Source organism: Coregonus clupeaformis, chromosome 10 (genome assembly GCF_020615455.1).
Source record: "Coregonus clupeaformis isolate EN_2021a chromosome 10, ASM2061545v1, whole genome shotgun sequence".
Taxonomy (NCBI): domain Eukaryota; kingdom Metazoa; phylum Chordata; class Actinopteri; order Salmoniformes; family Salmonidae; genus Coregonus; species Coregonus clupeaformis.
The window spans coordinates 55,523,819-55,538,829 of NC_059201.1; the positions used below are offsets into that span (position 1 = coordinate 55,523,819).

A 15,011-nucleotide genomic window follows, 5' to 3' on the forward strand; every position below is an offset into this window, starting at 1 on the left:
GTCAGTCAGTCACAATTTACCCATGATACATTACGGTTTTGATCCTCTCTAACACGGCCAGTGCCAGTTTGCTTTGTCGGTCAGCCATTTAGGCAGTGCGTGAATTGCTTTGAATTTTATGTCGGCGTTTGAACTCTGCCTTGTAAGCCTTGTGCCTCTGCACACCTATTCTCACCTGCCCTCCTACACATATTTATATTCACCCTCCTTCGCTCTACCATTCATATGCTCAGACACATACACACACATACTGTACACCCACTCACACCCTCTCGCCCACACACACACACATCCATAGAACAATTATTGACAATTATTAACATACATGCTATACTTTCATTTTGCATTGTCTTTTCAGTGTATCTTCATTGGCATCAGCTAATTCTATAATTACTTCCTAGAGAAGCCTTGTTGTAATCTGACAGCCAAGGGTTAATCGAATTAGGAATTGGGAGGTGGGGTTAAAATATATATTGTGATAGCTGTAATTGATATTTTAATTCACAAAGTATGCTAGTGCAATTTGGGTTTAATATTATGGTATTAGGGCCAGGACAAATAGCAGTATCGCGATACTTGTTGGTATCATGGCAATGAAACAAAACACGAAGCGGATTTAACCTCTTAAGGAAAACAGTCCTAATGTTGGAAACAAACATCATTATGTTGTCATCCAGAGTCACATGCTATAGCACAAAATAGTTTACATACAGCAGCTTTTTAGGTCAAAAGAGTGTAGTCAACTTCGTGTTTCCATTTTTGCCATGGAAAACATATGGCAATACTGGTCTTGTCACAGCCCTGATTGGTATGAAAAGAAACGTTCAGATTGATGTTGGCATTTGAAGTCGGCCTTGTTGTGACTTGATTGTGTGTACTATGCATCTATTTCATATTGCACTGTATGCACCGTTCAATAAGTAATGAGTCAATTTATGATGAGGTTGAGTAATGGTTAACATTGTACACGCCATTCCACAGACCTTTAAAACTAATATTGTGGTGATAATTATGTCTGGTCATTTGTTTTAGTTTTTGCTGTTCTCCAAATAGCATTTATGAGTTTTTTAATTGTGTAGAAATGCAGCAAATGAGCTTCAACTTCTAAAGAATTCCTCTTTGCTATACCCTAGGTTTAGCTGAACTGACGCCACTGCTTCCCACACACACCGATTAAGCGTGTTGTCAAAGATGACTTAACTATCATAGCCAATCAGAAAGCAAATACTGTCCATGAAAATAATACAAATGAATCGTGACTATACCTGTAGTCAGTCTGGTAAATAGACAAAGCTAAATGACATTCAAAGTTGTCCATACTACATGTGTCCATTTTTTAACCCTTTAGTCTTTCAATTATTGTTTTAATCTGATCTATTGTGCTGTAAATCTAGAAATATTAAATGAAACTTAAAGCCACAGTCTGTGAGATTTTCAGTAATTTCATGTCATGAAATATACCTGATTTGTAATAATATTACTTATAAATAATTAACTGTAATAATATTAGTGCTGTACATTTGCCTTATCACAAACAAAAAAGGACAATGATTCAAGCAAAATATGGATAGCTATAAATCATAATATAATTATGTAAAAAAAAATAAGTGTTACTCAAACATTGAAGTTATTTGTTGAGGACTACAGATATATCACTACAGATACACTACCAGTCAAAAGTTTGGACACACCTACTCATTCAAGGGTTTTGCTTTATTTTGTACTATTTTTTACATTGTAGAATAATAGTGAAGACATAAACTATTAAATAACACATATGGAATCATGTAGTAACCCAAAAAGTGTTAAACAAATCTAAATATATTTTATATTTGAGATTCTTTAAATAGCCACTCTTTGCCATGATGACAGCTTTGCACACTCTTGGCATTATCTCAACCAGCTTCATGATGTAGTCACCTGGAATGCATTTCAATTAACAGGTGTGCCTTCTTAAAAGTTAATTTGTGGAATTTATTTCCTTCTTAATGCGTTTGAGCCAATCAGTTGTGCTGTGACAAGGTAGGGGGGGTATACAGAAGATAGCCCTATTTGGTAAAATACCAAGTCCATATTATGGCAAGAACAGCTCAAATAAGCAAAGAGAAACAACAGTCCATCATTACTTTAAGACATGAAGGTCAGTCAATACGGAACATTTCAAGAACTTTGAAAGTTTCTTCAAGTGCAGTCGCAAAAACCATCAAGCGTATTGGTGAAACTGGCTCTCATGAGGACCAACGCAGGAATGGAAGACCCAGAGTTACCTCTGCTGCAGAGGATAAATTCATTAGAGTACCAGCCTCCAGAGGATAAATTCATTAGAGTACCAGCATCAGAAATGGCAGCACAAATAAATGCTTCACAGAGTTCAAGTTACAGACACATCTCAACATCAACTGTTCAGAGGAGACTGTGTGAATCAGGCCTTCATGGTCGAATTGCTGCAAAGAAACCACTACTAAACAACACCAATAATAAGAAGATCCTTGCTTGGGCCAAGAAACACGAGCAATGGACATTACACCAGTGGAAATTTGTCCTTTGGTCTTGAGTCCAAATTTGAGATTTTTGGTTCCATGTGTAGTTCCCACCATAAAGCATGGAGGAGGAGGTGTGATGGTGTGGGTGTGCTTTGCTGGTGACAATGTGATTTATTTAGAATTCAAGGAACACTTAACCAGCATGGCTACCACAGCATTCTGCAGCTATACGCCATCCCATCTGGTTTGGCTTAGTGGGACAATCATTTGTTTTTCAACAGGACAATGACCCAATACACATCCAGGCTGTGTAAGGGCTATTTTACCAAGTGATGGAGTGCTGCATCAGATGACCTGGCCTCCACAATCCTCCGACCTCAACCCAATTGAGAGGGGTCGGACAGCAGAGTGACGGAAATGCAGCCAACAAGTGCTCAGCATATTTGGGAACTCCTTCAAGACTGTTGGAAAAGCATTCCAGATGAAGCTGGTTGAGAGAATGCCAAGAGTGTGCAAATCTGTCATCAATGTAAAGGGTGTCTATTTGAAGTATATTTAGATAAAATATATTTAGATTTGTTTAACACGTTTTGGGTTACTACAGTGAGGGAAAGAAATATTTGATCCCCTGCTGATTTTGTACGTTTGCCTACTGACAAAGAAATGATCAGTCTATACTTTTAATGGTAGGTTTATTTGAACAGTGAGAGACAGAATAACAACAACAAAAAACAGAAAAATGCATGTCAAAAATGTCATGAATTGATTTGACCATCGCCAAGCAGCTTGGTGAGAAGGTGACAACAGTTGGTGCAATTATTCACAAATGGAAGAAACACAAAAGAACTGTCAATCTCCCTCGGCCTGGGGCTCCATGCAAGATCTCACCTTGTGGAGTTGCAATGATCATGAGAACGGTGAGGAATCAGTCCAGAACTACACAGGAGGATCTTGTCAATGATCTCAAGGCAGCTGGGACCATAGTCACCAAGAAAACAATTGGTAACACAGTACGCCGTGAAGGACTGAAATCCTGCAGCACCCGCAAGGTCCCCCTGCTCAAGAAAGCACATATACAGGGCCGTCTGAAGTTTGCCAATGAACATCTGAATGATTCAGAGGAGAACTGGGTGAAAGTGTTGTGGTCAGATGAGACCAAAATCGAGCTCTTTGGCATCAACTCAACTCGCCGTGTTTGGAGGAGGAGGAATGCTGCCTATGACCCCAAGAACATCATCCCCACCGTCAAACATGGAGGTGGAAACATTATGCTTTGGGGGTGTTTTTCTGCTAAGGGGACAGGACAACTTCACCTCATCAAAGGGATGATGGACGGGGCCATGTACCGTGAAATCTTGGGTGAGAACCTCCTTCCCTCAGCCAGGGCATTGAAAATGGGTTGTGGATGGGTATTCCAGCATGACAATGACCCAAAACACACGGCCAAGGCAACAAAGGAGTGGCTCAAGAAGAAGCACATTAAGGTCCTGGAGTGGCCTAGCCAGTCTCCAGACCTTAATCCCATAGAAAATATGTGGAGGGAGCTGAAGGTTCGAGTTGCCAAACGTCAGCCTCGAAACCTTAATGACTTGGAGAAGATCTGCAAAGAGGAGTGGAACAAAATCCCTCCTGAGATGTGTGCAAACCTGGTGGCCAACTTCAATAAACGTCTGACCTCTGTGATTGCCAACAAGGGTTTTGCCACCAAGTACTAGGTCATGTTTTGCAGAGGGGTCAAATACTTATTTCCCTCATTAAAATGCAAATCAATCTATAACATTTTTGACATGCGTTTTTCTGGATTTTTCTGTTGTTATTCTGTCTCTCACTGTTCAAATAAACCTACCATTAAAATTACAGACTGATCATGTCTTTGTCAGTGGGCAAACATACAAAATCAGCAGGGGATCAAATACATTTTTCCTTCAATGTACATGATTCCATATGTGTTATTTCATAGTTTTGATGTCTTCACTATTATTCTACAATGTAGAAAATAGTAAAAATAAAGAAAAACCCTTGAATTAGTAGATGTGTCCAAACTTTTGACTGGTCCTGTATATAATAGAAGTCCATGTGAAAATGTCATGGAATGCATTTGCTTGATTGCTTACGTTTTTTGTTGGTGGCCCACTGTTTGGTGGCATGCACATCTCACAGAGTGTGGCTTTAACTGAGTCTAACACATCTTGTATCTGCAATGAAACAAACGAATACAGCTTGAGACAAAGGTTGTGTCACCAAACAGTATGCTCTTACACTATGATCTATACATGTACAATTTCATTTTGTTTTGTGTTTTGTGTACAATTTGATGACTAGTGTCTTGTAAGCTAATATGGGCTAAGCACCAAATGGTGTATGGCACTGAAATAAAATGAATGAATGAATGAATGAATCATTCAATCCATCCATCAACCAACCAATCAATCAATCAATCAATCAATCATATACAGTAGAGGAAATACAATACTGTCTTGGTTTATAATATCCTTAAACCTGGTGGTTTTTAAAGGTTAGAAACCTGCTATTAAACTTTGGGTTTACTATATCTAAATAATAAACTGAAGTGGTTACTACAATAAAGGTGAAAAAGGCTTAATTTTAATTCCTCCTTATACAATAGTGTCATCATTCTAAGTATCCAGACCTTTGGTTCAGATACATTATTGCCATGTTGTATCTGAATGCCTCTAGCTGACAATGAGTTCACGTGTCCTAAATAGTTGTAAGTACCTGTAACCACAGAATTAGAATGTGATTCTATGGCTGCGTTTACACAGGCAGCCCAATTCTGATCTTTTGCCAATAGCCAATAATTGGGCAAAAGATCAGGATTGTGCTGCCTGTGTAAACGCAGACATAGTCTATGGCTGTAACCTTCTACCTCCTGAATGTGGTTCAGCATTGGCATGGAACTATCTTCAATGGCTCTTAAGGTTAATCTCACTGCAACTCCCCTCCATGTCTCCGACCACTACTTTGTATCCTTTTCTCTCTCGCTCTCCTCCAACACTACTCACTCTGCCCCTACACAGATGGTAATGCGCCGCCGCAACCTTCGCTCTCTCTCTCTCTCCCGCTACTCTCTCCTCTTCCATCCTATCATCTCTTCCCTCTGCTCAATCCTTCTCCCTCCAATCTCCTGATTCTGCCTCCTCAACCCTCCTCTCCTCCCTTTCTGCATCCTTTGACTCTCTATGTCCCCTATCCTCCCGGCCGGCTCGGTCCTCCCCTCCAGCTCCGTGGCTTGATGACACATTGCGAGCTCACAGAACAGAGCTCCGGGCAGCTGAGCGGAAATGGAAGAAAACTAGACTCCCCCTCCCTCTCTGTGGATGACTTCGTCAACCACTTTGAAAAGAAGGTTGACGACATCCGATCCTCGTTTGTTAAGACAAATGACACTGCTGGGAGAGTTTTATTCGGGTGTTTCAGTGAAACAATTATAGTTTCTGAGGTGGAAGTTGGGAGAGTTATATTTGGGAGTTGTGGTGAGGGAGGCCCCGCTCTCTCCTTTCCCAGATGTTTAGTTCATTTCATTCCGATCTCCTCTGCATTATTGTAGCCATTTGCTACAGCCTGTCAACTATGCCTCTGCCTATCCCTGTTCTCTCCTCTCCGCACAGGCTACACAAACGCCTCACACCGCGTGGCTGCTGCCTCTCTAACCTGGTGGTCCCTGCACGCACCACACACCTGGAGTTCCAGGTCTCAGGCAGCCTCTGGAACTGCCGTTCTGCTGCCAACAAGGCTGACTTCATCCCAGCCTATGCTACCCTCCAGTCCCTCGACTTCCTGGCGCTGACGGAAACATGGATTACCACTGAAAACACTGCTACTCCTACTGCTCTCTCCTCGTCTGACCATGTGTTCTCGCATACCCGAGAGCATCTGGTCAGAGGGATGGTGGCACAGGAATCCTCATCTCTCCCAAGTGGACATTCTCAATTTTTCCCCTAACCCATCTGTCTATCTCCTCATTTGAATTCCATGCTGTCACAGTCACTAGCCCATTTAAGCTTAATATCCTTGTCATCTATCGCCCTCCAGGTTCCCTTGGAGAGTTCATCAATGAGCTTGACGCCTTGATAAGTTCCTTTCCTGAGGATGGCTCACCCCTCACAGTTTTGGGGGATTTCAACCTCCCTACGTCTACATTTGACTCATTTCTCTCTGCCTCCTTCTTTCCACTCCTCTCCTCTTTTGACCTCACCCTCTCACCGTCCCCCCTACTCACAAGGCAGGCAATACGCTTGACCTCATCTTTACTAGATGCTGCTCTTCTACTAATCTCACTGCAACTCCCCTCCATGTCTCCGACCACTACTTTGTATCCTTTTCTCTCTCGCTCTCCTCCAACACTACTCACTCTGCCCCTACACAGATGGTAATGCGCCGCCGCAACCTTCGCTCTCTCTCTCCCACTACTCTCTCCTCTTCCATCCTATCATCTCTTCCCTCTGCTCAATCCTTCTCCCTCCAATCTCCTGATTCTGCCTCCTCAACCCTCCTCTCCTCCCTTTCTGCATCCTTTCACTCTCTGTGTCCCCTATCCTCCCTGCCGGCTCGGTCCTCCCCTCCAGCTCCGTGGCTTGATGACTCATTGCGAGCTCACAGAACAGAGCTCCGGGCAGCTGAGCGGAAATGGAAGAAAACTAGACTCCCTGCGGACCTGGCATCTTTTCACTCCCTCCTCTCTACATTTTCTTCATCTGTTTCTGCTGCTAAGGCCACTTTCTACCACTCTAAATTCCAAGCATCTGCCTCTAACCCTAGGAAGCTCTTTGCCACATTCTCCTCCCTGCTGAATCCCCCTCTCTGTGGATGACTTCGTCAACCACTTTGAAAAGAAGGTTGACGACATCCGATCCTCGTTTGTTAAGTCTAATGACACTGCTGGTCCTGCTCACACTGCCCTACCCTATGCTTTGACTTATTTCTCCCCTCTCTCTCCAGATAAAATCTCGCGACTTGTGACTGCAGGCCGCCCAACAACCTGCCCGCTTGACCCCATCCCCTCCTCTCTTCTCCAGACCATCTCCGGTGACCTTCTCCCCTACCTCACCTCGCTGATCAACTCATCCTTGACCGCTGGCTATGTCCCTTCCGTCTTCAAGAGAGCAAGAGTTGCACCCCTTCTCAAAAAACCAACTGTCACGGTTTACTAAGCCAGAACCCAGAAGCAGACCAGGACAAGGTACGTTGAGACAAAGGTGAGTGTTTATTTAATAGATTCCCGAGTGAGGCTGAATAATCCAGGGAACAGAGCGGGTGGCGTGGATGGGTTGTTGAGGGTGTAGTGGTTGGTCCGGTAATGGCTCGGCAGCCGCCGACCATCAGGCAGAGGTTGGGAGAAGGTTCCGGGTGAGAGACTGCAGATAGAAACAAACGGAGGTAAGTACACGGCAAGCCAACAAGGTGCAAAACAACAAAACTAACACTAGTGGCTCCGAGGCTGATACGCTGACAAACATACTGTTCATGGCTAACGATCCGGCAGGAACTGGATGTTAGGCCAGAGCCTAAGAAGGGTGATGATCAGGACCAGGTGTGCAGATTGCTGATGGGATGCAGGTGCGGAAATCAAGAGCGCTCCCGGAGCGTTCCCCGAACCCTCGGGAAACTGGAGATCACGAACAGAAACACTAGTCACCAGACAGGACCCGACTCAGACTGCCGGGATCGTTACAGTACCCCCTCCGACGAACGCCACCGGGCGGACTCCCGGAGCGCCAGGATGGAGGCGGTAGAAGTCACTGATGAGGTCAGCATCTAGGACCTGTCGCCGCGGAATCCAACTCCTCTCTTCAGGGCCATACCCTCCCAGTCCACGAGATACTGGAAACCCCGGCCCCGCCGTCTGGAATCCATGATGCGACGCACCGTGTAGGCAGGACCACCTCCGATCATCCGAGGAGGAGGAGGAGGAGGCGGAGGAGGCAACAGAGGACTGAGGAAGACAGGCTTGAGGCAGGAGACATGAAAGGTGGGATGGACTCTGAGCGTCCCTCGGTAGTTTGAGTCGAACTGCCACTGGATTGATCACCTTCTCCACCACAAACGGACCAATGAACTTCGGTAACAACTTCCTAGACTCAGTCCGTAACGGAAGATCCCGTGTGGCCAACCAAACCCTATCTCCGATGGTATAGGTGGGAGCGGGGATTCGAAGCGACGATTCGCCTGGAGCTGATACCGGTCCGAACCTCTAAGGAGTGCCTTTCTGGCCCGATGCCAGGTCCGGTGGCAACGAAAATATGGGCCTGGAACAGAAGGCACTGAGAGCTTCCTTCTCCTGAGAAGGGAACAGGGGAGGTTGGTAGCCATACAGGCACTGGAAGGGAGACATCCCAGTGGCAGATGTAGGGAGAGTGTTGTGGAGCATACTCAACCCAAGGCAACTGAGAGACCCAGGAGGTGGGGTTGGAAGAGACCAGACAGCGTAGCGTGGATTCCATCTTCTGGTTGGCTCTCTCCGCCTGACCATTGGATTGGGGGTGAAAACCAGATGTGAGACTGACTGTAGCTCCAATGGCCAAACAGAAGGACTTCCAGACAGCAGAGGTAAACTGAGGGCCCGGGTCGGAAACGATATCACTGGGCAACCCGTGGACCCTGAAAACCTCCCTAACCAGGATCTCGGACGTCTCCGAGGCAGAGGGAAGCTTGGCAATTGGCACAAAGTGGGGCGAACTTGCTGAATCTGTCCACGATAGTCAGAACGACCGTGTTCCCCTCAGAAGCGGGCAACCCCAGTGACGAAGTCCAGAGCCAGATGCGACCATGGACGCCGGGGAATAGGAAGGGGGTGAAGTAGTCCAGAGCTGGGCCGATTGGTACTCTTATTCTGCGCACACACTGGACAGGCAGCAACAAAACCCCGAGTATCTCGCCGTGGCAGGCCACCAAAAACGTCTGCGAAGAAACGCCATTGTCCGAGCCACGCCAGGGTGACAAGCCATCTTGCTGGCGTGGGACCATTTGAGGACAGCAGGACGAACCGACTCAGGCACAAACAACCGACCGGGTGGACCGTTACCGGGACCGGGCTGAGTCCGAAGGGCCGCCAGCACCTCCTCCTCAATCTTCCACATAACTGCTCCCACGACGCAGTTCCGGGGAGAATTGTCTCCGGTCTTGGACCCACTCTCCTCCGTCTTGGAGAACATCCGGGACAAGGCGTCCGCCTTGCCGTTCTTAGATCCAGGTCGGAACGTCAGGGAAAACTTGAATCGCCCGAAAAACAACGCCCACCTGGCCTGACGGGGAGTTGAGACGCTTAGCCGATTGCACGTAAGCAAGATTCTTGTGGTCAGTCCAGACAATAAACGGTTGCTCCGCCTCCAACCAGTGGCGCCACTCCTCCAAGGCAAGTTTCACCGCGAGAAGCTCCCGGTTACCCACATCGTAATTCCTCTCCGCAGGCGAAAGGCGACGAGAGTAGTAGGCGCAGGGATGGAGTTTACTGTCCGTGGAGCATCGCTGCGACAGGATGGCGCCAACTCCCACATCAGACGCTGCCCACTTCAACGACGAACTGACGGGCCGTGTCCGGTTGAGAGAGAATCGGTGCGTTGGTGAATCGCCTCTTCAAATCCAGAAACGCTCGATCCGCCTCCGGATTCCACTTGAAGGTCCTGATACTGGAAGTCAAGGCAGTTAACGGAGCGGCCACACGGCTGTAATCCCGGATGAATCTGCGGTAGAAATTCGCCAAACCCCAAAAATCTCTGGAGCTGCAATCTCGTACCGGGCTGGGCCCATTCCAGAACCGCTCTAACCTTCTCCTGGTCCATCCTAATCTCTCCCCTGGAGATGATGTACCCGAGAAAGGATGTCGTGTGGGCGTGAAACTCGCACTTCTCGGCCTTCACGAACAGGCGATTCTCCAACAATCGCTGCAGAACCTGCCGGACATGCTGGACGTGGTCGGAAGGTTCCTTCGAGAAGATCAGAATGTCATCCAGGTAAACAAACACAAAGAGACCGATCATATCTCTCAGGACGCCGCTCACCATACTCTGGAATACCGCTGGAGCATTGGTCAGTCCAAACGGCATCACCTGATACTCAGGTGACCCATCGGTGTATTGAAACCCGTCAACCACTCGTCCCCCTCTCTGATCCGGGACCATGTGATACGCATTGCGTAGGTCTAGCTTGGTGAATACCGTAGCACCCTGTAAGGAGTCGAAGGCAGAACTCATCAAGGGCAGGGGGATACTTGTTCTTGACCGTGATGGCATTCAACCCCGATAATCAATACACGGTCGAAGAGAGCCATCCTTCTTACCCACAAAGAAGAATCCTGCCCCCAGGGGTGATGACGAGGGACGAACGAGACCAGCCGCTAGGGACTCCTTGATGTAGGTCTCCAACGCCTCCGTTCAGGTCGGGAGATACTGTATAACCTTCCCTTGGGGTAGACAGCTCCGGGAACAGGTTGATGGCACAATCATATGGTCGGTGGGGAGGGAGTGACAGAGCCTTCTGCTTACTGAAAACTTCCCCCAAATCGTGATATGTCTCGGGAACCAGGGACAAATCTGGGGGTTTAGCCTCAATCACCTGACTGGGAACCGAATGGGGGCAGGCAGTCTTGAGACAGTTAGCATGACAATCAAGGCTCCAACTCGTTACCTTGCCCGTCACCCAATCGAACGTGGGATTGTGTTCCTTCAGCCAGGGGTATCCAAGGACCAGAGGAACATGGGAAGACGGCAGAATGAAGAATGAAATCATCTCCGAATGATTCCCCGACAACCGCATCTTAACCGGTTCAGTCCTCATCGTGATACGTGCCAGACTACTGCCGTTCAGAGTGGTCGCTTAATGGCTTCCGGCAATTGCTCCTTGGAAAGCCCCAGCTGTTCCACCAACTCGGCATCAAGAAAGCTTCCATCGGCACCTGAATCGATAAAAGCGTTAATCGCTAAGCTTTGATTCCTGTTCACAAGGGTAGCCGGGAAACGGGGTCTGACAGAGGTACTGAGAGGTTGAAACTGGCTCGCTAAAAGTCCTCCCAACTTTAGCGAGCCGGGCAGTTTGACGACCGCCGGGAACAAGTGGAGATGTAATGTCCCGAGCGACCACAGTAGAGGCAGCAGTTGGTCTTACGTCTATGTTGACGCTCCTCCTTGGTTAACTCGTGCCGCCTTCCACTTGCATGGGTTCAGAATCGGAGAGAGGTCCTCTCCACTAATCCTTTGTGGTGGAGAATGATCGACGTGTCCTGGTCCACCACCCGACCCGACTGGGAACTGAGAAGCTGATCGATTGGACGGACCCCCATTGCTTCTCCCTCCTTCGGCTCTCGGACTCGATTATCCACCCGAATAGACAAGGCTACCAAGCTGTCCAGGTCACTAGGCTCCGGATAGGAGATCAACTCATCCTTGAGCTGCTCCGACAGACCCTGGTAAAGGCCGCTTGCAGAGACTCCTCGTTCCACCCACTCTCCACAGCCAACGTCTTGAACTCGATCACGAAGTCGGCCACGCTACGCAGTTCCTTGGTGAAGAGAAAACAGGCGCCTAGCTGCGTCCCTCCCTCGGACGGAATGGTCGAAGAGCTTCCTCATCTCGGCCGTGAACCCCTGGTATGAAGCCATGCAGGGATCCTGTCGTTCCCAAACGGCTGAAGCCCACTCCAGCGCTCGACCACGCAGCAACTCAATCACAAAGGCTATCCTAGCCTTGTCTGTGGCATAAGAGTAGGGCTGTAGATCGAACACTAATCCACACTGCATAAGGAAGGAACGGCATCTTCCCAGCTCCCCCTCATATTTATCCGGCGTCGGAACCTTGGGCTCACGGAGGGACACAACTTCAGAAGCGGCAGGCGAGATGGGTGAAAACCGGCAGTGGATCCTCCACCGGACACTTGCGTTGGTTCTGGACCTCCGTCAGACCGTAGAAAGGTTCCCAACTGACAACGCGATCTCCTGTAGTACCGTGCTATGATGGCCCAACATCTTCTCCTGCTGGGTAATGGCATGGCGAACAGAGTCCAGGTCCGCTGGGTTCATTACTGGCCGGATCGTTCTGTCACGGTTTACTAAGCCAGAACCAGAAGCAGACCAGGACAAGGTACGTTGAGACAAAGGTGAGTGTTTATTTAATAGATTCCCGAGTGAGGCTGAATAATCCAGGGAACAGAGCGGGTGGCGTGGATGGGTTGTTGAGGGTGTAGTGGTTGGTCCGGTAATGGCTCGGCAGCCGCCGACCATCAGGCAGAGGTTGGGAGAAGGTTCCGGGTGAGAGACTGCAGATAGAAACAAACGGAGGTAAGTACACGGCAAGCCAACAAGGTGCAAAACAACAAAACTAACACTAGTGGCTCCGAGGCTGATACGCTGACAAACATACTGTTCATGGCTAACGATCCGGCAGGAACTGGATGTTAGGCCAGAGCCTAAGAAGGGTGATGATCAGGACCAGGTGTGCAGATTGCTGATGGGATGCAGGTGCGGAAATCAAGAGCGCTCCCCGGAGCGTTCCCGAACCCTCGGGAAACTGGAGATCACGAACAGAAACACTAGTCACCAGACAGGACCCGACTCAGACTGCCGGGATCGTTACACCAACACTCGATCCCTCTGATGTCAACAACTACAGACCAGTATCCCTTCTTTCTTTTCTTTCCAAAACTATTGAGCGTGCCGTCTTTAGCCAACTCTCTTGCTATCTCTAGCAGAATGACCTTCTTGATCCAAACCAGTCAGGTTTCAGGACTGGTCATTCAACTGAGACTGCTCTTCTCTGTGTCACGGAGGCTCTCCGCACTGCTAAAGCTAACTCTCTCTCCTCTGCTCTTGTCCTTCTAGACCTGTCTGCTGCCTTTGATACTGTGAACCATCAGATCCTCCTCTCCACCCTCTCCAAGCTGGGCATCTCCGGCGCGGCTCACTCTTGGATTGCATCCTACCTGACCGGTCGCTCCTACCAAGTGGCGTGGCGAGAAGCTGTCTCCGCACCACGTGCTCTCACCACTGGTGTCCCCCAGGGCTCAGTTCTAGGCCCTCTCCTATTCTCGCTATACACCAAGTCACTTGGCTCTGTCATATCCTCACATGGCCTCTCCTATCATTGCTACGCTGACGATACACAACTAATCTTCTCCTTTCCCCCTTCTGATAACCAGGTGGCGAATCGCATCTCTGCATGTCTGGCAGACATATCAGTATGGATGACGGATCACCACCTCAAGCTGAACCTTGGAAAGACGGAGCTGCTCTTCCTCCCGGGAAGGACTGCCCGTTCCATGATCTCGCCATCACGGTTGACAACTCCGTTGTGTCCTCCTCCCAGAGTGCGAAGAGCCTTGGCGTGACCCTGGACAACACCCTGTCGTTCTCCGCTAACATCAAGGCGGTGACCCGATCCTGCAGGTTCATGCTCTACAACATTCGGAGAGTACGACCCTGCCTTACACAGGAAGCGGCACAGGTCCTAATCCAGGCACTTGTCATCTCCCGTCTGGATTACTGCAACTCGCTGTTGGCTGGGCTCCCTGCCTGTGCCATTAAACCCCTACAACTCATCCAGAATGCCGCAGCCCGTCTGGTGTTCAACCTTCCCAAGTTCTCTCACGTCACCCCGCTCCTCCGCACACTCCACTGGCTTCCAGTTGAAGCTCGCATCTGTTACAAGACCATGGTGCTTGCCTATGGAGCTGTGAGGGGAACGGCACCTCCGTACCTTCAGGCTCTGATCAGTCCCTACACCCAAACGAGGGCATTGTGTTCATCCACCTCTGGCCTGCTGGCTCCCCTTTCTCTGCGGAAGCATAGTTCCCGCTCAGCCCAGTCAAAACTGTTCGCTGCTCTGGCACCCCAATGGTGGAACAAGCTCCCTCATGACGCCAGGACAGCGGAGTCACTCACCACCTTCCGGAGACATTTGAAACCCCACCTCTTTAAGGAATACCTGGGATAGGATAAAGTAATCCTTCTACCCCCCAAAAAAAAATAAATAAAATAAAATAAAAAAATAAAAAAATATATATATATATATAAAAAAAAAATAATTGGTTAAGTGGTTATGCCACTGGCTATAAGGTGAATGCACCAATTTGTAAGTCGCTGGATAAGAGTGTCTGCTAAATGACGTAAATGTTATGTAAATGTTAAGACTTAAGATTGTATAACCACTCTCTGCGTTACATTAATCTGCATGGAAACCTTGGAACACCTTTCCCTTTCAACCTTAGGTACAGTATAGTGTACAATACCAGTCAAAGGTTTGGACACACCTACTCATTCAAGGGTTTTTCTTTATTTTTACTATTTTCTACATTGTAAAATAATAGTGAAGAGATCAGAACTATGAAATAACACATATGGAATCAGGTAGTAACCCAAAAAGTGTTAAACAAATCAAAATATATTTTAGATTTTAGATTCTTCAAAGTAGCCACCCTTTGCCTTGATGACAGCTTTGCACACTCTTGGCATTCTCTCAACCAGCTTCACCTGGAATGCTTTTCCAACAGATTTGAAGGAGTTCCCACATATGCTGCGGTCCA

At 47.9% G+C, this 15,011-nt stretch overlaps 1 protein-coding gene across 3 annotated transcripts in view; it reads right to left on the minus strand.

Moving 5' to 3' along the window:
* LOC121575579 (cadherin-22-like) overlaps window positions 1-15,011 on the minus strand; it is a 283,643-nt gene that overhangs the window by 100,713 nt on the left and 167,919 nt on the right. For 2 of the 3 annotated variants that reach the window (XM_041888768.2, XM_041888767.2), the window contains exon 4: window positions 4,598-4,678. The exons of the other annotated variant lie outside the window; for it this stretch is intronic. In XM_041888768.2, the coding sequence (XP_041744702.1) occupies window positions 4,598-4,678 (81 nt within the window). The remainder of the gene's footprint in view (window positions 1-4,597; window positions 4,679-15,011) is intronic. 3 annotated transcript variants of the gene reach the window in all.